Source organism: Strongylocentrotus purpuratus, unplaced genomic scaffold (assembly GCF_000002235.5).
Source record: "Strongylocentrotus purpuratus isolate Spur 01 unplaced genomic scaffold, Spur_5.0 spur5_scaffold_8, whole genome shotgun sequence".
NCBI classification, from domain to species: Eukaryota; Metazoa; Echinodermata; class Echinoidea; order Camarodonta; family Strongylocentrotidae; genus Strongylocentrotus; species Strongylocentrotus purpuratus.
The window spans coordinates 31,779,645-31,802,610 of NW_022145614.1; the positions used below are offsets into that span (position 1 = coordinate 31,779,645).

The 22,966-nt window shown below is 36.7% G+C and overlaps 2 protein-coding genes across 2 annotated transcripts in view; one reads left to right on the top strand and one right to left on the bottom strand.

Annotated features, from left to right (window-relative positions):
* Positions 1–10: 10 nt before the first annotated feature.
* LOC579016 (UPF0598 protein C8orf82) lies at positions 11–2,872 on the bottom strand. Its single transcript, XM_779151.5, has 2 exons — positions 2,489–2,872; positions 11–2,020 (listed from the first exon to the last, which is right to left on the bottom strand). The coding sequence occupies exons 1-2, from the start codon at positions 2,811–2,813 to the stop codon at positions 1,548–1,550; spliced, it is 798 nt and encodes a 265-aa protein (XP_784244.2). The 5' UTR covers positions 2,814–2,872; the 3' UTR covers positions 11–1,547.
* Positions 2,873–3,430: 558 nt separating this feature from the next.
* Positions 3,431–22,966, top strand: part of LOC762546 (katanin p80 WD40 repeat-containing subunit B1) — a 28,894-nt gene continuing 9,358 nt past the window's right edge. The window contains exons 1-12 of the mRNA XM_030975255.1: positions 3,431–3,865; positions 4,965–5,095; positions 5,565–5,682; positions 6,952–7,052; positions 8,479–8,604; positions 10,273–10,388; positions 10,967–11,038; positions 19,038–19,242; positions 19,851–20,005; positions 20,607–20,737; positions 21,545–21,762; positions 22,462–22,554. Coding sequence (XP_030831115.1) covers positions 3,838–3,865; positions 4,965–5,095; positions 5,565–5,682; positions 6,952–7,052; positions 8,479–8,604; positions 10,273–10,388; positions 10,967–11,038; positions 19,038–19,242; positions 19,851–20,005; positions 20,607–20,737; positions 21,545–21,762; positions 22,462–22,554 — 1,494 coding nt within the window. The 5' untranslated portion in view covers positions 3,431–3,837. The remainder of the gene's footprint in view (positions 3,866–4,964; positions 5,096–5,564; positions 5,683–6,951; positions 7,053–8,478; positions 8,605–10,272; positions 10,389–10,966; positions 11,039–19,037; positions 19,243–19,850; positions 20,006–20,606; positions 20,738–21,544; positions 21,763–22,461; positions 22,555–22,966) is intronic.

Consider the following 22,966-nt stretch of genomic DNA (forward strand, 5'->3'; position numbering starts at 1 on the left):
TAAATAATTATGATTTATCATTATTTTATTCATGTATTTCATTTGCATACATTAATATTAAGATAAACTTTTGTAAATTTACACCCAAAGAAAACTATGTATCTCCCACACACATGATGGTTCAAATATATTGCAATTACTCAAATCACATGAATAGAAAAGGAAGAGAGAGATATATATGTATGTACTTGTACAATATACCGTATATAATATATAATAATATGTCTGTAAAGCAATAAATGACATTGCTGATGTATTAAGCACTTAAGGCAGAATATTATTATAATATAGTTTGAGAAGAGGTATTCTTGAAACACTTTACATTTAAATAACAAACAAACAAACAATCGTAAAGGCTAAGAATAAACAAAATTGCCAGGGAGTAAACAGATACGTTGGAGGAAGAGCTACATATTATGTATACATCTATTACAGCCTCTCTAAAGTGTTGGGAGCCCCCAAAATTTGACGGCAAAATTTCACAAAAATTGTATAATGATGTGAAAGAGGATGTCATTTAACACACTTCTGCAAGGTTTTTCAAAACAAATGCGTTTTTGAAAAAAAATATTGATGAAAGAATACAAAACTGTGGTTTTCTGCATACAACACAAAACCTACATATGGTATTCTTTCACTGATCAATACTCATCTTCAAACACATTTGAAGGTTCCCAACACTTTATAGGGGCTTTAACAAATTGTTAACATAGCCATTAACTGTTAATAATATTTTCCGTAACCAAAAAAAAGTTGTTGGATTTCAATATCTTGTTGATACATAGCACAACACAAAGCCCTGATATAAAGTTAGGTTTCTTTGAGAGTGGAGAAATCATTTCAATTCAATTCATCTCTTTTTGGAGTGCATCAATTTCAGCAGTAGATCATATGTACCGGTATGCAGACATTTAGAACTTGCCATTCCAGAGATTAATTAGGGTGTTGTTTTCATGTTTAAAACTTTAACTTGGTTCATTACTTATTAAAATGGGCGATGATACACTTTCAGTCAACAATCAGACCTCAAGAAGATGACTAGCTCTGCATATTCAGGGAGGTGAAATTAAAATAACTAAGAGTTTAACATCATAAACTGTCATGTTTAAAAGCAATGAACCACATATGCCACAATCCTTAATCACCATGATCAAACATTTCTGTACAGCCTTGCAATATTAAATTCACAGTTGTGACTGTACAATGTATCACTATAAACTGGTATATCCATTTCCACAATTGTTTTTTTTAATAAAAAAAACACCACCACTGATAGTTTGATATAATATCCAATTTCCTGTGCAGGTATTCAATATCTCTATAAAGAGTCTATATTGCAATTGATATTGACACTCCAGACACTTCATAACAATACATGACACAGATCTGCACATTTCAGTCATTCACCAGTGTTCCCAATCATTCACTTGTGTTAATTTTCAATTTGCCTGTAATCATATCATATATCACAAGACTCGGTGAAGTACAAAGTGCTGTTACTCATCCAGAACCTCTGAATAAGAGTAAGGTTCCAATCGATATCAATCTCATCTGTCTTCCAACTCGCTTTTCTCACTATCGGTCATCAAATCAAGAACTTCATTGGTCAAAGTATATCTCTTTCCCATCCAGGTGAAGTGTGTCGGAGGAGAATACTCTCCCTTCTCACCAAACTCAAGGCACGTACTGATGTCTATAGCGATACTTGATTTGATCAGTCCAACCCCTCCAGTTTTACGTGGTGCTGGATGGTAGATGCGGCCGCTGATGGGGAGCATACAAACTTTCTCTGGTTCAAACTTAACGGTTACAGCATCTCCTGTGAAGTTGCATGAGAGAAGCCCTGGTCCTGTAGGCTCATCTGGATCTGGGATGATGTGTGTGAAGACGATTGGACGGTCATCACACCTCACAAAGTTTCTCTCTACACCACAGGGAGACAGGTAGGGGAAGGAATCCTTGTAATGCTCAAAAGAGTTCTGTTTGAGACGCCTGAAGAAGAATGCCAAGAACTTTTTGTCTGCAAAACAAAATGAAAGAATACTATCGATTGTATTTAGGGATGTGCCTTTTTACTTATCATCAGAATCGTAATTCACCCGAACAGTTTCCAACACATCTTTGATCAAAAGTCCCATATCAGTCTCCTCTCTCTCTCTCTCTCTTTTCTTCTTCTTCTTTTCCCCCTCCATATTCTCCTCCTCCTCCTCCTCCTCCTCCTCCTCCTCCTTCTTCTTCTCCTCCTCTTCCTTTTCCTCCTCCTTCTTATTTTCCTCCTCCTTCTTATTTTCCTCCTCCTTCTTCTTCTTTTTCTTCTTCTTCTAGATTCTCCATCTCCTTCTCCTTTTCCTCCTCCTCTTTTTCCTCCTCCTCCTCCATCATCATCATCATCATCATCATCATTAAGAAGAGCAGAATCTACAAACAAACTCCAAAGGCAAAGCATAAATAAAATGAATGAAGGAATGATAATTATTAGGCTACGAACCTTTAAAACATGTTATGAAGTTTTTAACTCTGGCATCATCGAGGAAGAGCTGGCCCTGGTGATCAATAAAATAGAAATATTCTCGAATTTTGGGTTCGGGTGATTGGCCCTGCTCGTACTGCGCTGGAGAGCGGTTGAGCACTGTCCCTTTCGCCGAGTCTGCAGGCGAAGATGTTGAGCAATTTCTGCTGGCACTGGCTACAAAGCAATCACCTTTCGCGTCCAGTTTAGAGCTAAGATTCCAACAATTTTCTCGGAAAGGTGAACATGGTCGTAACTGATTCAATGAACCAAACGGCCTGCTAATATTTCGGAGGATAAGCATTTTAGGTCGGTTTATTTCGAGTGAAAACCAAGACCAGTAATTATGACTGTAGCAGAATGGGTGTGTTGCATAACAATTAAGTTATTGTAGTCTTTGATGCTGACCTGGGAACACTCTTAGTTATTAAAAAAAAGTCAAATCATTAGGATTTTATATATCATTTCTGATAAATCTCACAAAATTGGTGTGAAATGAAGCTTATAGATGACGAATATAGTGTTGTTACATGTCAAGAAGTATAATCATAGGGTTTTAGAATTATGAGACTGAGGTGAATAGACTATCTTTACAGAATATCAAAATGAACCAAGAAGTTTGATTGGTTGACATCTACCACAATACAACATAAGGAAAGAACACATGAAAACATTTAATGAACTGCAACAAATATGATTTCTTTAAGATATTTTCGTACGATATATTTGAATTTGTTATTCAAAACTTCGATAGATATGAATTGGAGGAAAAACATATCTTTTATATCTCAATAAATGTGTGAGATCTTAAAAATTCATCGCTAGCAGACGACAAATTGTATTGTACAGTTATATTCGGTTCCGGGTAGCTTTGGGTGCATTTTGTCCAATGAACGACGTCGTCTGAGTACATAGAAGACCCAACTAATTGCGGATATTGCGGGAAGAGATGGCGCTCGTCATTTGGCCATGAGATGAACCATTATTTTACAGCAAGAGTATTGTTTACAAAATTAGCTGGATTCATCGAAATTATGTACTGTCAGGTTTCAGTTGTAATATTTGACCTATAATTCGTGAATTTCATATCTAAACTACTTCACAAATCCACAACAGGACTGCGTGTGCGACCGTCTAGTGATAGAGCTCCCTTCTCGATCACCCGATCCCGTTACCCAGCGAGAGGCGCGCTTGTCAACCGCACACTGCACTTTGCAGCCTCGCCTCGCCTCGAAACCTAGAACTCGTAGAAGCTGAAGTTGACTGTATCACTGCACTGCTGTGTACTGAGCTGAGAACAGGAAAGGAGGGTTGAATTTTTGTCAAACATGGCAACAAAAAGAGCATGGAAGCTACGTAAGTTATCTGTTTTGTTGTTGAGAGGGATCTTGAAAAGCTGTAACTGTGAGCCAACTGCATTTAGGTCTAGACTATTTCAAAGAAATGTTGAAATGCCAAATCAAATGGAAATGAATGAATGAGCCTGGCCTGATGAATGAATGTGGAAGTGAAGCAATAAATGATTTACAGAATTAATTAATCATCTAAGTATCAGCTCGTGTTTTGATAAATATATGTTACTAGGTCTATTTTCATTCAATAAATAAACTGGCTGCTACACGAGTCATATTATCAATCATAATAATCATCATTTGCACCCCTTTTTTTTTTTTACAGCTGGCTTATTTAAATACGGTTGTATGTATGGGACAAAGCCAAAGCATTTATTATATACTTCCCAGTCTGTTCATCTGGAAATAGTCACTATCTGTAGTCTGATCCATAATTTAGTAGATATTAGATAGTTCCATTCTGTGTACTTAGTCTACACTGTAGTTAATGTGAGAATAAACATTGTTAATTCTAAAGCCAAGGCAGAAATACCTAGAAAAAAATCCTTAGAGATGTAACTTTGAATACCCACAGTTTTTAATGAGTGACTGAATTGACTTCACATGATCATAGGTCTATTTGCTATCTTAAAACCTCAAGCTTTTTTAACATAACTTTGTTAATGTTAGTCTCTCAAGAAAAGTTAATACCGGTAATACAAATTTAATGTTGTAATTATTTTGCGAGAAAGCGGCGAGATGAAGCATTTATAGATCTTGGCCGTTCACAAATTTTCGGACTTAATGGCGATAGGGTTTATGTATGCGTGTGATTGAAGGGTTACGGCAAAGTTTAGTGTAAGGTTTAGGATTAGACTTAAAATAAGCAACAACAAAAATGACTCTTGATTTTGGCTTTTTAGCTTCATTGCATTGGTGAAGTGTTGTTCAACCAATGGACGTCTGGTCAATTTTTGTGGTGGGGTTTTCTAAAGTTGTTCCAATTTGTCAACATTTCATGCACATTCTTGAAAGTTTCTAGTTTTATTGAATCTGATTGTTCTGTTGACTATCTAAAGCAGTTTCTTATCTAGAAGATGTTACCTTGTTATTCTTTTGAACAGAGGAGCTGGTTGCCCATAGCAGCAATGTGAATTGTCTAGCCCTAGGGCCCAAGAGCGGTCGAGTGATGGTGACCGGTGGTGAAGACAAGAAGGTCAATCTCTGGGCAGTGGGCAAACAGAACTGTATCATTGTAAGTATCATCACCAGGAACCCATTTCACAAAGCCTTTTGTCAATGACAAATGACAAAAATCATTGACAAATCTGATGATAACCAATCAGAAGCAAGGATTTCAGTAGCTTATAACAAAAACTGTCATTTGTCACTGATGACAAGCTTTGTGAAATAGGGCCCAGAATTGCTATGAGTGAGGATTTAAAGTCAAAGCTTTACTTGATGATGAATAATGTTTTTTCATGTTTATTGCCAAAGGACATCAATGTGTACAAAAGTAGAGGCATACTGTACACCCATATTTTACTTCACTTTTAATATTAAACCAATGATGTGTCTTTTGTCAAGCATTCACTAAAGAAATCAAAGTCCAGTTTTTCGCTGACTCAAAATGTAAAGCCTGTAAAGCCCTGTGTTTTCTGGCTTTTGTATTTATGTCTGTTGTATATTTAAGCTCTTCAAAATAACTTTTTGTTTTCATACAGAGTTTGTCAGGTCACACATCACCTGTGGACAGTGTGAAATTCAACAGCAGTGAGGAATTAGTGGTCGCTGGTTCTCAGTCTGGTACAATGAAGATATATGATTTGGAACCAGCAAAAAGTAAGTTATTGCCATATCAATTTCGTGTACAACACTGGTGCAGTTAATTTTTGCATTCTTCCATCATCATTGGAAAGATTTTGAGCACTTTCTCCACCAACCCATACATATAGGAGAGGGCTTCAATTTGTAGGTTCAGTTCTGAGTTTTTTGAGAATCAAATGATTTCAGAAAGATAATTATTTACATAGTCTGATTGTTACAGTTCAAAGATGGGGATTTTTTTTTTTAAATCAAAGAGGATAGGCAAAATGATGCATCATAAAGATATATGATCTCCAATGTCATTACAGGTTTCACACATATAAATTTATATGATATCAAAGTCTCATCTTGCCTAACATTAAATATTACCAAGTTCTATGACATGCCTTCAGAGATAAGAGTGCGTGCTTGTTAGTACATGTATTAGCCATGTTGCACATGAATGAGTATTTATTTATACAGTATTGATTCTTCAAGTTTGCTTACAAGTAAATTGTAACACATGATCAGAATGATTAATGTTTTTATCAGTGGATGTGTACACTTCATACATGTTTGTTCATGTAGGTCATAATTAATTTTACAGCTTTTAAACGTGGCTTTTGGCCAATTCCATGGTTAGTAACGTTACATTTTAAGAGAAATTTTGAGCTTATGGCCCCATTAGTAAGAAAACTTGTGTACATGTATGCTCAAATGCTATTATAAACCCAATGGTAGTTCTTGTGTATAGACCTTTGACTTGGGAGAAAATATTATAATTTGGGCTCTGCTTGGAGCTACAGTGGTGACTCAAATTTTGTTTTGTAAGGTTTAATACAAAGAAAAGGACATGTTGAATTGAAGCCATTTAAGGGTCATCTTTGATTGGACATTGTATGCCTAATAGGCAAATTTAGATGAAACAATATTTCTTCAGTTACATTCTAGGCTTTATCCTTTGTTTTGGTATGAAAGAGCTACCTGTATCTCTTTGATTTTAAATGACACTTAAACAAATGTGGGTTTAATAGTAATGCTTCAGTTAGTAACGTTACACCTTGGAAAATCATGAAACAACAGGGTTTTGACACCCCTTTACCAAGCTTTTTGCCAAGCTCTTCTGTAGTTTATAATGTAATTCATTAACTTTGAGCATTTTAATCCAAAATACAATTTCAAAATATGCTAAAAGTAAGATTTTAATATTGTCTGTTATGTCTCATAATGCATGGAATTGTTTAATTGGTGGCTTGTTTAGTAGAGAGTAACACACTCAAACCTTTCTCATTTTATCCTCTTTAGTTGTAAGAACACTGACTGGTCACAGAAATAGCATTAGATGCATGGACTTTCATCCATATGGGGAGTTTGTGGCTTCAGGCTCAACAGATACAAATGTGAAGGTAAGCATTGGATAAAGGCTACTTGTCAATTATTAAAGGACAAGTATAATGTTGATTACAAAAAAGACAATGATAACTCCTCTTACATGATCTTAAATGTTAATGCCTTGAGAGCAAATTGAAAAACAGTTTTGAGAATTACAGGTAATGAAGTGTCCAGAAGCAGGACTAAAACATGATGGTTACGAGCTTTTACTCTATTTAGATATGCTTGGCTTAGTTTAGCGATATATATATAAAGTAGGCATACTGCTTTCTATTATTTGGGATTAATATGTGTGTACAGTGTAGCTGTCCATATAATTCAGACCTGCCAACCAGTACGATTTAGTCGTATTTAGTACGATTTTAAGAAGCAAATACGACAGTACGATTTCCTCAATAAAATACGATTTTCAACCAAAAAAATAAATTTAATCTTTTTTTTTTTTTTTTTTTAAATAGTATTTTGTGTGTGTGTGTGCCATTTTCAATGGTAAAATGCCAATTCTGTCCTGTAAAGTATCCTACAAGCATCTCACATAGGCAATTTGGGGATGTTCATTGGTTCATCAAACACACCTGTTGTGACGAAATCATGCATATTCAACCAATGATCCTTAAAAAAATTTCTCCCTGTATGTAGGGACTCATACATGCCAACTGTTCAGATTAAAGAGGAACATTCCTCTTTTTGGGAGAAGATAATTATCATTTTAATGCAGGTGTTCCTCTTCCTGTACAAAGTTGTCTGTAGTATTGAATAGGAGAGTTAGGATTGTTCCTCTTTTTTTTGAAAATAGCATAATTTGTACAGATTTCTGATTTTCAAATGTTGGCATGTATGGGGACTGTACGAGGCATTGATCTGCGTAACAGTCTGTGTTTATTTTTAAGAATACAACTTTTGTCAGTAAAATACAACTTTTGGGATTAAAGAATACAGTTTTTGAACTCCAGAGGTTGGCAGGTCTGATAATTGTAGGCTTACTTAGTAAGGGAAATTTCTAGATGAAAATTAAAAAGAAATTTCTTGTTTCTTTTTGCTTCATGGATACCATAACTGGGGCAAAACTGGCAACAATAGTCAAATTACTGACTAATCGCCAATAAGCTAAAACACAACAACAAAACAATATAGCTGCCATGATGCTTTCATCATCTTTTTAGATGTGTTATGTGTGTACCTGAATGGTCAAATACACACAGCTCCAAAGAGAGACACTGAGGGCTGTGTGTGATAGATAGAATGAAAGCTTTCATTTGAAGATCGACTTATTGCGCCATATGATATCATGCCATGATTGCCATCAATCAATTCTTGAATTAAACCTTGAACCTGAGGTAACAGCAAGCATCATACTGGTAATCATCATGTGTGCGTTAAATATGGTGTTATTTGTATAATGTTTTTTGTCTCCTTTGTGTTTTTCTTTATGATGACTAGCTTTGGGATGTGAGAAGGAAAGGATGCATCTATACATACAAGGGTCATTCAGATCAGGTCAATATGATTAAGTTCAGTCCAGATGGCAAATGGCTTGTCACAGCAAGTGAAGATACAACAATAAAGGTATGTAGAGACTGCTCAGAGCCAGAAGGGTGTTATCTGTGTTAAAGTACATGAGTTAACAACCTTCTGGCTCCAAACAGATGATTCAATAATGTTGCATGTTAGAATATTAGAATATAATGATAATGGCACTTAGATATATTTCCAGTTTCATTCTTTGTCTAAAAATTGTAAACAAATGATTTTCTAAATGAATTGAATTATATTGAATTGGTTTGGTTTATTAAAAATCTGCATGACATGCAGCTCAAGGCTGATATTGTCTGTTGTAAAAAGTCTGCAGATATTTACATAATACAAACATTGACATAGAAGAGTAATATAATAATGGGAACCTCATGCATTAATATTATATAAGATTTACTTATACATAGACTGAACGCCCTTCTTGCTCTGAACAAACGATATTTCCTTTAACCCTTACTGTACTGGGCTATTTCGAGCATTCTCTGACTGGGGGGGGGGGGGGGGGGGGGCCTCCCAGGCCCCCCCCCCCCCCCTATGATCTCGGCCGTCGAATGTCCGATGAACGCGAAAATTTGCATGTTTGTAGATATTTACGTAAGGAACAAGATGGTATAATTATTTTTTTGCTAATATGCAAATTTTTGTCGTTATAGCCTAATTAATTATGCAAAATGCTAATTTTATGCATTTTACAGAAAACTCTACATATTTGTCTGTAGATTGTGAAGAATCTTGAAAATGTAATGAATAAATGTTTCCTTCATCTCAAATTCATGAGGTTTCATTATTTTTATGATATTTGAAAATCCATAGGTTAATTTGCATAAATTATGAATACGCATTCATGAATGAATATCAAATCCGGAAATAAATATAGGGAACTAGAATCCTTACTAAAATTGTCAGACTCCACTTTTTGAATGTTGTTACTCATTATTCATATGAAACTTCTTTTCTATCACAAAAAAAGTTATTTGAAGTAATTAATAATGATAATTTATGCAAATTTGATGCGATTTTCAACTATTTATTTTCTTATGTAATTTGTTGTTTTTTATTTCTTATTATATCTATTGTTTTATTTCTAATGTATTCTTTTGTTCTGAAATACATCAAGTTACTTTGAGAAACATATAAAAGCAATTTGATATCAATTCATAGCTTCACATTTCTGCTTGTACATGAATATATGCAATTATAGCACTTTTTTGATGACATGCGCATACTAATTGTTATGTACAGGTATATCCAATTTCGACGAAAATGGTATCAAAATGTGCGTAAGATTTGAGGGAAAAAAGTCAAAATTCTGAGCGGTTGCGGCGCAATCTCCGAAAAAAGGGTTAAGTGAAATACAGTAGAACCTGTATATTGAGGCCATTCAAGGGAAACACAGAAAGCGGTGACCTTCCTAGACAGGTTCTACAACACACATTTGTCTCTTGAGGGAGACAAAATGCATGGCCATTATAGAGAGGTGGCCACTAAGACAGGTTCAACTGTACGTGTAAAATTCTTTTCTGTTTTTGCTGCCAACATGCAACACACCAAAATACTATCATTCGTTTGGCTATTTTACTTGACCCCCCCCCCCCCCCCAAAAAAAAAAAAAAAAAAAATGCATCTGATTTTACTGCATTCCAAATTCCAAGATGTTAATGAATATTGCATAATATTTTTGTTTCTTGTATTTGGTTTCAGCTCTGGGACTTGACCATGGGTAAACTATTCCAAGAGTTTAAGAACCATACAGGAGGTGTGACCGGTATTGAGTTCCATCCAAATGAATTCCTATTAGCTTCAGGGAGCTCAGACAGGTAAGCTCAACTTCAGAATGTAGTTTGGAAGAAGAATGATTGCAGTCGTCCCCGAAATCAACAAAATCATATTAGCATTGTCACTTTGGAAGCATTAATCAAGCCGTTTAATTTCATGATATTAATTCTAATTGTATATTTCAAAGACTGTTAGGGAATTTTAAACTTATAGGTTTATTTCACAAGTGACTTCATGTTGCATTCTTGTGCAAAATGTAGCCTAACACATTTATACTAAGAATTTAATTTAAACTAGTCTGACACAATTGTTACTAAATATTACAGAATTCCAGATGGGTCTGCCCGCTCTTCAGCAACATTATCTTGTTTGTTGAATTTTGTTAAAGAAGTGGATGGTCAAATAATACTTGGCATTGTCAATACCGGTGAGAGAATTTGTTAAATGTCATGAAGACTTCTTTTCTAACATGAAGGTAATCTTATCAAGTAATACAATAGCTTAAGTCTAGTAATGCCGATTATATCCAATATTTTGCCTGTTAAGTTACAGAATTATTCACATTAAAAATGGAATAAAAGATTTTTTTTTTAATCATTCATTACTTTTTCCCCAACAGGACAGTACAATTCTGGGATCTAGAAACATTTCAGCTTGTGAGTTCAACCAGCCCAGGTGCCAGTGCTGTTAGGTAAGCGACAGATCTATTTCCTCATTCTTAGTTAAGTGGTGTTATCTCAACACATGGCAGAAATCAGTATCATCCATTAATGACATGCATCATGAATAAATTTACAGTCAAATATCTTTGGGATTATTTGTTAAAATCCTTTCTAGGGAGTGTTATATTTCATTTGGGATTTTATTGTATACTGGTATGTGAGAATAAGACCTACATGTAGTTGTTGATGTGAGAATAAGAACTATGAAATGATTTGCATAAGTTGGTCAGGATTTGGCAAATTTTAGGTCTCATGTATTAGAGGTAATCCTTCTGTAGATCTCTGACAGTGAAGATGACAGTGTTAGCATAGAATTGTCAATGGAATGTATTGAATATACATGCCAATGGCAGATGTAAAAATGTGATTAACTTGTTTTGGTTAAACACTAGCTCTTTCTTGAGAAATTAATCAACTTTTCTCTGTGTGTTGGTGAGAATTGTTGTGAGGGCCTGAAAATATTTATATATATAGGATTTTATTGAAATCAAAACATCAAAAACCAAGAGCAAACAGTCCAAAGACTGACAACTGTCTTGGGTACAAAAATATAATTTAAATCAAATATACATAATAAAATAGTAGTAATGAATAAATACATAAGTTACATAAGTTAAAATATCAAATAACTAAACTATTATCAATAAATATTGCAAAAAGGACATATAAACAATAAGTATACATCATTACAATTACGTCAAAAGAGGGCTCTCGAGCTGTGCAAAATCTAAATCAGGTACAGACCGAGAGTCCAATAAAAGAAAATTAAAATGCATAAGACTGGGTTTAAAAAAGATCAATAGTGAAAAGAGGGGAATATGTCAGCTAAAGAATAATTTTTTAAATTTAAAGTATTGAGAAGGTACAAGTAACATACAATAAAGAAATTCCCAAGAGAGCATAGTAAGAGAATAGAGTAAGATAGAGGAAGAGAGAGGGAGAAAATAAGAAAGGAGAGGAGAGAGGGAGAGAGAGAGAGAAAGAGAGAAGGAAGAGGATAGGAAGAAAGTTAGGGAAATATCAATACCATCTGTAGAATTTGTAAAAACAGTCCAGGTATTCAACATTGTAGACATCATTGCAATTAACCCGAAATACATGAAACATACAATAAAGAAATTCCCAAGAGAGCATAGAGAGAGAAAAGAGTAAGATAGGGGAGAGAGGGAAGAAAAGAAAAGGAGAAAGAGAGAAAGAGAGAGAGAGAGAGAGAGAGAGAGAGAAAGAGAGAGAGAGAGAGAGAGAGAGAGAAGGAAGGGGATAGGAAGAGAGTTAGGGAAATATCAATACCAACTGTAGACTCTGTAAAAACAGCCCAAGTATCCAAGCATTATAGACATTGTAATTAATCTGAGATACATGTAACATACAATCTGTAGAATTTGTAAAAACAGTCCAGGTATTCAACATTGTAGACATCATTGCAATTAACCCGAAATACATGAAACATACAATAAAGAAATTCCCAAGAGAGCATAGAAAGAGAAGAGAGTAAAACAGATGGAGAGAAATAGGAAAAGAGAAAGGGGGAGAGAGAGAGAGAGGAGAGAGAGAGAGAGAAGGAGATAGGAAGAAAGTTAGGGAAATATCAATAAAATCTGTAGACTCTGTAAAATGAGAACAAGTATCTAAACATTGTAGACAATAGACATTATTGCAAGAATTATGAAATACATGTACATAAAGGAAAAAGAAACATGTGTAATCTACCAAAGAAGAATGGAAGAAGAAGGAGGAGGAAAAGAGAAGAATTTGAGAAAGAGAGGGGAAAACACCAGAAAGGAAATTAGAAATTGGTAGATTTACACAAGTTTCATCATGTTGATTACCTTCACTGCCTGTGGTATAAAAGAATTTTGGTATCTGGATGTACGGCATGTTGGTCGGCAAAGAGGGTCACTGTTTCTTAACTGGCGAAAATTTGGTAAGGAATCCCTACGTGGAGGGAGCATGGAAGAATGTCTGGATTGCAAGAGTGATTTAACAAAATTTATGAACAATTGTTGTCGTCTATCTGCAAGGGATGGAATCTGTAAAACTTGAAGGGCGTGAAGGTAATCAACATAATTATATCCCAAAATGATGCGGCAAGATCTTTTTTGGACTCGTTCGATCTTGTTCGACTGATTGGCAGTAATAGATGATGACCACACTGGGGAGGCATATTCAACTAACGGTCTAATATCTATAATAATAATACGCTAAGGCTCCGCGGGGGGCACGACGTCTCCGCGAGCCTTTGTAGTCTATTGTTTTTTAATGAGATCGCCGACCCAAGTTGGTGCAGCTATCTCCTCCTGAACCCTCCCTTCGGGGTCCCGGTGCCCGGTGCCATCGTCCGCGGGAGAGTCTACTCTGTGGAATTGGCTATACTCCGCCCGAGGTCCTCCTCCGTGTCGACGTCCAGGGCGAAAACAGACGCGATATGCATAATGCAGGATATGCGTGACGACAGAGATACCTCATGGATATTCAACATGACATCCGTAGACACACTACCGATGACCATCCACTCACATTAAGTTGCGTATTAAATGCTCTATGCAAAGGGCGGGATTACCGAGAGTAGAGCGTCTTGCTATAGGATGTGCTTTGCATGTAGTAGCTGCACAATTATACACGGGGCTTCCCGTCGACGTCCAAACTTAGAGACCTATTTCCATCATGATTGCCGCGATTTTTATATAGTTTTCGTGAATGGAGGTATGAAATCAAAGCTTATTTTGTGATTATGACGGTTAATGTATACTACATTTTTGATTATCATTTTCTAAAGGAAAGTTTTCACAAGAAAACCATTGGACTGACAGTTCATGTCGCAAGCTGCCTTCAGTCCTCACACATACAGTACTCACAGTGCAGTGTAACACCGGCACCGCGCACTGCAGGCGTCCGAAGCCTGCGGCGTCGGTGTTCGAGCTTTTTGTTACGCTGGAGTGTGTGTGAGTTAAGCTGAGCTGAGCTCGAGTCGAAGAGATTTGACACTTTGAAATTGTTATCTGTTGGTTTGCATCATTATTGCCGCGATTTCAATATAGTTTCGTGAATAGATTTACGAAACCTGAGCTTAGAATTAGTAAAAGTATTACTAGACTCTAATGTCTACGTTTTTAAAAGACTGTTTGATTTTCCTGTGAAAATTTTACTTTGAAAAATGATTATCGAAATTCATGGTCAGAAATAATCACAATCTAGGGTCTATTAATTATGTTACAGTTCTTGCATCAAATCAATGCATGAAAACTTAGTTATTGAACTAGAAATTTTTTTTTTTTTTTTAAATAGGCAATTATGAAGTATTAAGCCTGAAACCTTAGCCTACTAAACAAATCTCAACAAAGTGTAGGCCTATCCTTTTATGAATTAATGAAAAAGTAGCCCCAGAAAAAAGAGCCCCCGAAAGTTGAAAAAGTAGCCCCCGAAAATTTCCCAAAAATTGGAAATGATCGAGCCCCCGAAATGAAAAAACTTAATTTTTTGCCTGCGCCCCCCCCCCCCCCCCTCTAGAATCACGCGGATTTCCGCGGGTCCTGAGTTGAGCGTATATATAATATAGGCGTGGGGTCCACGGGTTTCAAGGGGCCATAAACCCCCAAAAGCTCGGGGGGTTACGTTCTTCAAAGTTGGGGGGGGGGGGAGAGATCAGATCGCGGCGAGTTGAGTGTATATACAATATAGGCGTGGGATCCACGGGTTTCAAGGGGCCATAAACCCCCGAAAGCTCGGGGGGTTTAGGCGTTTAATTAGGGTCAGATGAGCATATTTTTAATACTTTATTTGTGACACTTGCGGGTCACTAATTGGCGTGGGGTCAATACGTAGAGTTGCGTAGTGTTGCGTACCAACTACGCTGGCTTACGTTACTATATGCTGAGGGACGGAAAGAGGTACGCAAGATGAACGAAAACAATTCAACATGTTTAATTTTTTTCGCGTAGTTTCGGCGTAGAAACTTGACGCAGAAAGTACGCCTTTTTACGCAACACTATGCTACATGACTACGCAACAGTACGCTACCCTACGCCAGATCGTCAAAGCAGTAAAAGCTTTCTACACAGTAAGCAACCATAAGCAAACCTGTACTCCAGCCTACGCATAACCTACGCAGGGACTATTTTCCCATTAATATGCAGCCTAATTTCTGCGTAGTCGGTACGCCACACTACGGAACTCTACGCAGTTCCAGTGGCTTAAAGAATAACTACAGGTACAGTTGGATCGTTTTTTTATTTTTATATAAGGCCAAATTAAAAAAAAAAACATGTTTAGCGTCCTGTTTTTTCGAAAAATGGGAAGGAGGAGGCCCTTTTTTTTTCTTTCTTTCTTTCAAAAAGGCTGCTCCGTACATTTTCCCTGACATTCTGGCTATTTTTCAAGATGGCGGCCGACAATTTTTTTTTTTCTTTTTTAAAATCAGAAATACATTTTAGCAGTGCTTTTCATGTTTTTTTTCTTTCAAAAAATTAAAAAATTAAAATTAAAAAAAAATTAAAAAAATAAATAAAAAATAGGAGGCGGCCCCCAAAAAGGAAGCAGGCGGGGACACTGTTTTTTCTTCTTTCAAAAAAATTTTTTTTTTAAATAAAAAAAAATAAACAATTACAAATTTTTTTTAAAAAATTAAAAAAATAAAAAAAAATAAATAAAAAAAAAATAAAAAAATAGGAGGCGGCCCCCTAAAAGGAAGCAGGCGGGGACGCTGTTTTTTTTTCTTTCGGAAAAAAAAAAATTCAAAAAAAAAAAAAAAAAAAAAAATAGGAGGCGGCCCCCAAAAAGGAAACGGGCGGGAACGCTTAACATGTATATTTTTTTAATGGCCTGAATGGCAAATAAAGTTCTTGGTGGTTTTAATTTAGGCAGTCTCTATATATCTATTTACATCCCCCGCCCCCTCTAGAATCCCTCGGATTTCCGCGGGTCCTGCTAGTACATAATATAAATAGCAACCAAATCCTCTAGTGGAGCTTTGTGTTTTCTAAGAACACAAAGGATGTAAAAACGTTGTGATGCTTGTTTGACAGCATTCTCGACTTGTCTATCCCATTTCATATCAGACTGTAAGTGCACTCCCAATAACTTAACAAACTCAGTAGGCTGAAGGACAGAGTCACTGATGCTAACTTCGGGCATAACAATCTGGTTCCGAAGGAAAGAGATATGCAATACCTTACACTTCTCAGGCTTAGGGGTCATCTGATTATCAACAGAAAACTCGGTGATCAAAGATAAATGATCTTGCAATACGGAGGGTTGAGATTTGTGTCTGATTTCAGCGACACTCAAATCATCAACATATTTCCATCTCAGAGGAGTAGAGGTTGCAACATCATTTATCATGATTAGGAAAAGAATGGGACCGAGCCTCGTACCTTGCGGTACTCCACATGTAACAGGCAGGGGCCCACTAAAGGTAGATCCTAAACGTACACAGTGAGATCTGTTCTCCAAGTAGCTACACAAGAGAAGGATAGTATTTGGATCAGTACCTAAATCAAACAACTTCTCAATCAGCACATTGTGTTTGATGTGATCAAATGCCTTAGCATAATCAATAGTACAGACTGAGGCAACATAACCAGGTTTGTCAAGACCTTTCAAGATCGAATCGATCATACTTATTAAATAGTGAGAGGTTGATGATCCTTTCATATTACCGAACTGTTGACTATCAATTTTGCTCATAATGTCTTGATATAACCATTTAGTGAGAAATGCTTCAAAAACCTTTGCAAAGGTAGGGGTGAGTGATATTGGTCTTAGTTGGTCAACAGTATTACATGGTGTATTCTTAGGGATTGGAACAATGTCTGAAACCTTCCAACAATCCGGAAAATTCCCAGTTTCTAAACATTTATTAAAGACCATAGTCAAAGGACCTGCTATCTCAGGAGCGAATTCACAGATAAGTCTAGTGGGTAGGTCATCATGGTGTGTGGATTTAGATGGTTTGAGTTTGCACAGTTCACGATACACTTGATAAGCTTCAATGCTGGGAGGAGGATGTGAAGCAGGCAAGAAAGCCGGTAGAGAAGATCTTTCGAGCGGAGGTAATTGACAACAAATTCCTGCGAAATGGTTATTGATGAAACTTGCTTGCTCAGATAAGCACATTTCACTACCAGGTAGAACAGTAGACTTCTTTTTCATCCCGGTGATCTTGCGTATTTGTTGATGCCAATTACTTAGATGACATTTCCGAAGATCTTTCACCTTGTTGGAATAGAAAGCAGCTTTACGTACCTGGACTTCACGCTTAACTTGATTGCGAAGGCTCTTATAACGTGCCATGTTATTGGAATCAAAGGCTGCTTGCCTTTCTTTGATGAGAGACAGGATTCGCTTGGTGATCCAGGGCTTATCATCTGCCTTGCGAATTATGGAGATGATAGAAAAATGCAGATGATACAATTCAGAGAGAGATTCTTGAAGATCAGCAGCCATCTCGTTGACACCAGGATGCTCTAAGAGATGGCTCCAGTTGGTAGAGGTGATCTCATCTCCAAAAGCGCGAACACTGGACTCACGAAAGGGACGGAAGGTGACTGCTCTGGAAGTCTCCTTTGGGATCGAAGCACAGGCTTTGACAATCACTGTCTTGTGATCACTGTTAGAGATAGGATTAATCACAATTGGAGTATTGTAATAGTCAAATAAATCTGTGAAAACCTTGTCAAGAATGTTATCTCCTCTCATCGGTAAGGTGACTATTTGTTTAAGTAGGAGATTGTTGCACAGTGGAGAGGTATCAAGATCATTGAAGTCACCCAAGATGATCGAGTAGCTATTAGGGTGTTGCGTCTTAATAGTATCGAATGAGAAAATCAACTTGTCAATTATACGCTGTTCAAAAACTCTTCCAGACTGGGGAGGATAATAAACCACAGCAATGAAGATAACGTGTTTTCGTGATACCGTCAATTTTAACCAAAGAATCTCAAAATCTGGGTCATGCAGGAACTCAATTGTTTCAGTTTTGATGTCAGAACGAATATACGCAGCAACACCACCCCCCACACGTCCAATTCTATCATTACGAAATAAGTCATAGCCTGGTATATCTAGTGAACCAGAAGGAATGTTATCTTGGAGCCAAGTTTCGGTGATAACAGCTATATCACATTTATTCACTAACAGTGAACTGTTTAAATCATCAATTCTGTTCTTCATAGAGCGTACATTGGAGAGTAGAATGGTTGGTAATGGCAATTGAGTGGAGTTAGTTATGTGAATTGGATGCAGGTTACAAGGAAACTTTCGATAGTGAGATTGGCTCAAACACTGTCTGTGACGTGATGTAATTTGCACTTGAATATTACGTTGTATCTTTCGACCGCTTCTACACCCACGTACCTTGTAAACACCACATTCTTTTGCTGCTCTAACCATGGAAGGGGAGGGTTTCACTTTGTGCTTTCGTAGCTTGTAGAGATCCGCAGTGCTATACGTGATCCTCGTTGGCGTACGAAGCGCATCCACGGATGCAGGTTTGACGGGCATGGTGCGATCCATGGCGAGTTCGCCAATCTCCAACGCGTACGTTGAGTGACATACATGCACGAATGCTATGTATATCCAGCACACCAGTGCAAAAGAGAGGAGGCAAAATCGTCGATTCAGGTTGCAATCTACCATGACTGTGTCTAAAAACTATTGAAGTAATGTCCAAAACTAATGAAGTAGTAATGAGTTCACAATAAAAGTCAAACTAAAGTAGAAAGCAATGAAAAAAAAGGAAAAACAAAAATTAAAGAGCTGACAAAATTAAAAGCTCACGGCTGCTGCAGAGCGCCCTCTGGTTATTTTTTTTTTTTTTTTTTTTTTTCTTCATCAACTCTATCAGGTGTGTCCACCCGACACACCTGACCTTCGATAACAATTGTGAATAAATAAATGGACGAGTGATGTATGTGAGATAGGTATTACATTTCTCATCGTTTCTAATTTTTTTCTTTTCTTTTCCGAATCCAGATCGATATCATTCCATCCTGATGGTTCCTACCTGTTCTGTAGCAGTCAGGACATGTTACATGCGTTTGGTTGGGAACCAATCAGGTGCTTCGATACATTCTCAATGGGCTGGGGCAAGGTAGCCGATACCGTTATTGCATCAACTCAGCTCATTGGTGCGTCGTTCAATGCCACTAACGTGTCCGTCTATGTGGCAGATCTGTCGGTAAGGAACTTTTGTTTGGTGCATGTGCTAATTATGAATGAAAGAGATGCTAAACATGAATACATCTGGCTATAACAATTACATAATGTATTCATAGAAAACACAAAGAAAATGCTTTTGTTCCCTTATTATGTTGTTGATAAATGGCTTTCCACAGTGTAATGTCTAATCATATTCGACATTTAATATAATTTGTAAATAGCATGAGTGCATGACATATAATCTTAAAGGTGTTAACTTGAACTTGATGTAGTTATCTTTAATTAAAAACATATGACATGTTTACGCCAATATGATTTCTTGAAAAAGTGCCTGACCGCAAATATCTTCTTCTCTATTTGTGTCTAAACAATGTGCCTGTTCATACACTGGAATGGTATCAAATTTTTCTGTGCAATAATAATGATAATAATGATAATAGTCACATTTGTAAAGTGCTTAATACTGTTTCTAAGTGCTTTTACATCTTAATTATTGCACAACCTTGTATATTTTGGAAATTAAAGGAACAAAACATTTGGACTGGTCGCCCTTTGCAGACCATGGCCTTTAAAAGATCAATTTCCACATCTTAGTAATGTTTTACCATGTATCCCTTTATCACACAGAGAATGAGTACTACCGGTATAGCCCAAGAACCACAGAGCCAACCCAGCAAGACACCTTCTGGTGGTGCAGAGGAGGTCCCATCTAAACCTCTCGCAGCTAGCGGTAGAAAGAACTTTGTCAGAGAAAGACCCCATACTACATCCAGTAAACAAAGGTCAGTTCCTCTCTTATCATTAATGTGTTTGGGAATGTTTTCTGTTTTATTCTATCACATGGCATTCATTTTCTTGGCTTGATGTGAATGGGTGCTTGTTGGCATTGCCGTTAATTTTTTTTTTATAAATACAGTCAAACCTGTTTTAGTGACTACCTGTCTATAAAGACGACAATTTTTGTTTCTCTTGAAATTGGTTTCTCATTGAAACGTGTACTAAAGGAACCTGTCTATAAAGACCACCTGTCTACAAAGACCACCTGTCTACAAAAACCACCTTTTGTTTTTCTCTTGGGCGAGCGCTATAGACAGGTTTGACTGTATGATGTTTCTTTTCAAAGGGTATTCAGCATCATCAGTGATTATCAATTGACGTTAAGAGTTCACATGCTTTGATAATTGTTATGATCATGAGAGACTTCAAATTCAAAGTGAACACATGCTTGTCATCATAACATAAAACATATGTTGATGTTAATACAACAATGTATGTCCACAGCCTACGTCTATCACTTTGAATTCATTAGTCTGTGGAATATATTTAAGTGGAAAGTAAGGCTTATCTTCAAGTTTTTGATTGTCTTTGTTTCTTAATCCTTAGACAACCTGATGTGAAGTCGGAACCAGAAAGGCAGTCTCCTACACAGGATGAAGGGGTTAAAGATGATGATGCAACAGACATCAAAGATCCAGACAGCTATGCAAAGATATTTAGTCCAAAGACAAGAGTTGGTAAGTCAAATTGGTTTCAACCCCAAGACCTTGTGCTCATCTTTGTAGGGCAAGCACATATTAAGGCTATGCTTATGAGTGTGAAAAAAACAGAAGCAAACATAGACCATCACCATTCTGTTTCCTGAAATTCTTATTAATGTTTGAAAATTCTTAAGCATAATTCTTAATCTAAAGATAACTTTGAAATAAATCAATTCAATACAGCCCAATACAGATTTCAAACTTTAAGCAAGGTGAATTCAGTCTTTATTCTATGTTGTCATTTATATTAAGCTTAGTGTGTGAATACAACAAATCTTACTTTATTTTAAGACAAGAAATTATATTAGGTTGTATACATTGCTAATCTGGTCTATTTATTGATCTCTATATTTGTCAATCAATCAATGCATTGTGTGGTGAAAAGGGGGAAAAATGACTACCGGAAGGTGAAAATTAGGGGGAACGGTTGTCATTTTGAGAGAATTCATATTGTGCTGCATCATATGATACACACATTTTTTTGCTTTCATGATTTTAGAGGAATAATGAATTGGGCATTGACTCCTTTAAATTAAACAAAATACAGTATTGCCATTTACAGCTGTCCACTAAGCTGATCATGATGTACAGTGAAACCTGTCTATAAAGACCACCCAAGGGAGACAAGAAAATTGGTCTCAGGCAGGTGGTCTTTATGTACAGGTTCCTTTAGTACATGTTTCAAGGGGAAACAAATGTGGTCTTTGTAGACGTGTAGTCTTTCTATACAGGTGGTCACTAAAGAAGGTTTGACTGGATTACACAATCTTTGCTCATCCACAGATCATTCACCAGAGAGAAATGCACAACCATTCCCTGCACCTTTAGACGTTCCTGGTGCAAAGGAGCCTGAACCTTTCAAGCACCCACCCCAACCAGCAGCAGCAGTGGCACCTGTAAGCAGAGCCCCTGCACCATCAGCCGGTGATTGGCAACCTGCACAGGCCAACCCAGCACCCAACAGGGTACCTGCAGCCACCAAACCAGTACCAGCACAAGAGGTTTGAAGATTAGCATCACTGAAATGACTTATTCTAGACACTGTTCACAATAAGAAACTATCCCCCTCCATCTTCCTCTCTTCTTACACCTTGAAGAGAGTTGCTCCAGAGATGCCACAGAGCACTGATTTACAGTATTCCATCTTGAAATTGAAGGAACAAATACTGAAAATTTCATATAAAATACTGATATTTGATGACCCTGTTCTATTTTGAAATATTACAATTGTGTTTGTTTTACTAACACCACTCACCTTAACAAGATACAAGATTCAGCTATTACATAACCTAAATGTTCCTGTGAAATTTGGCATTTTTGCCCCTTAGAGTGATGACATGACAGCATTACACACCCCTGTTGTTGAAACATTGCACTCTAAAAACTTTATTCATCCGACGAAGTCATATTGATATATAGTTTTGGCATTCTACCTTATGAGGTACAAAACTTGTCTATTGAGGCCACCCAAGTGAAAAAGAAAATGTGGCCACTGTAGACAGGGTGCCTTTCTAGACGGGTTCTACAACACATTTCTTTCTGTAGGGAGACAAAAATCATGGCCACTGTAGAGAGGTGGCTGCTAAGGCTGGTTTTACTGTATATAGATTCTGATTGCAAAGTACTATTTCTTGATACATGTGCATCAGAGCTGGATTAATTATATTCTTATTTTGCCGCATTTTTGTCTTTCTTTTCAGGTTGCTCCTTCAAGGAAACCTGATCCTATATCCACCATTATCCCCTCAGACAGAAACAAGCCAGCCAACTTAGATATGGATGCATTCCTACCGGTAAGATACCTATTTCATGAATAGATTAGTACCAATTAGATACCAAGATAGAAATGCATTCTTACTGCTAAGATATCTAGATATGGATGCATTCCTACCGGTAAGATAACTATGACATCAATGTATTCCTACCGATTTAATTCTTAGACATGAATGCATTCCTACTGATTTGATTCTGAGACATGAATGCATTCCTACCGATTTGATTCTGATATGAATGCATTTCCATATGAATACAAATTTACTGGTGAGATACCAAGATATGATTGCATTCCAACCAGTAAATACCTAAATATGAATGCATTCTAAACAGTGAAAAAAACCTAGATATGAATGCATTCCAAACAGTAAAATACCTAGATATGAATGCCTTCTAAACAGTAAAATACCTAGATATGAATGCATTCTAAAC

Excerpts from the sequence above, each read along its gene's own strand:
- LOC579016 (XM_779151.5), bottom strand. The coding sequence starts at position 2,813 with ATGCTTATCCTCCGAAATATTAGCAGGCCGTTTGGTTCATTGAATCAG. Across the intron at positions 2,021-2,488 it reads CTTCATAACATGTTTTAAAG|ACAAAAAGTTCTTGGCATTC; the intron begins GTTCGTAGCCTA and ends TTTGTTTTGCAG.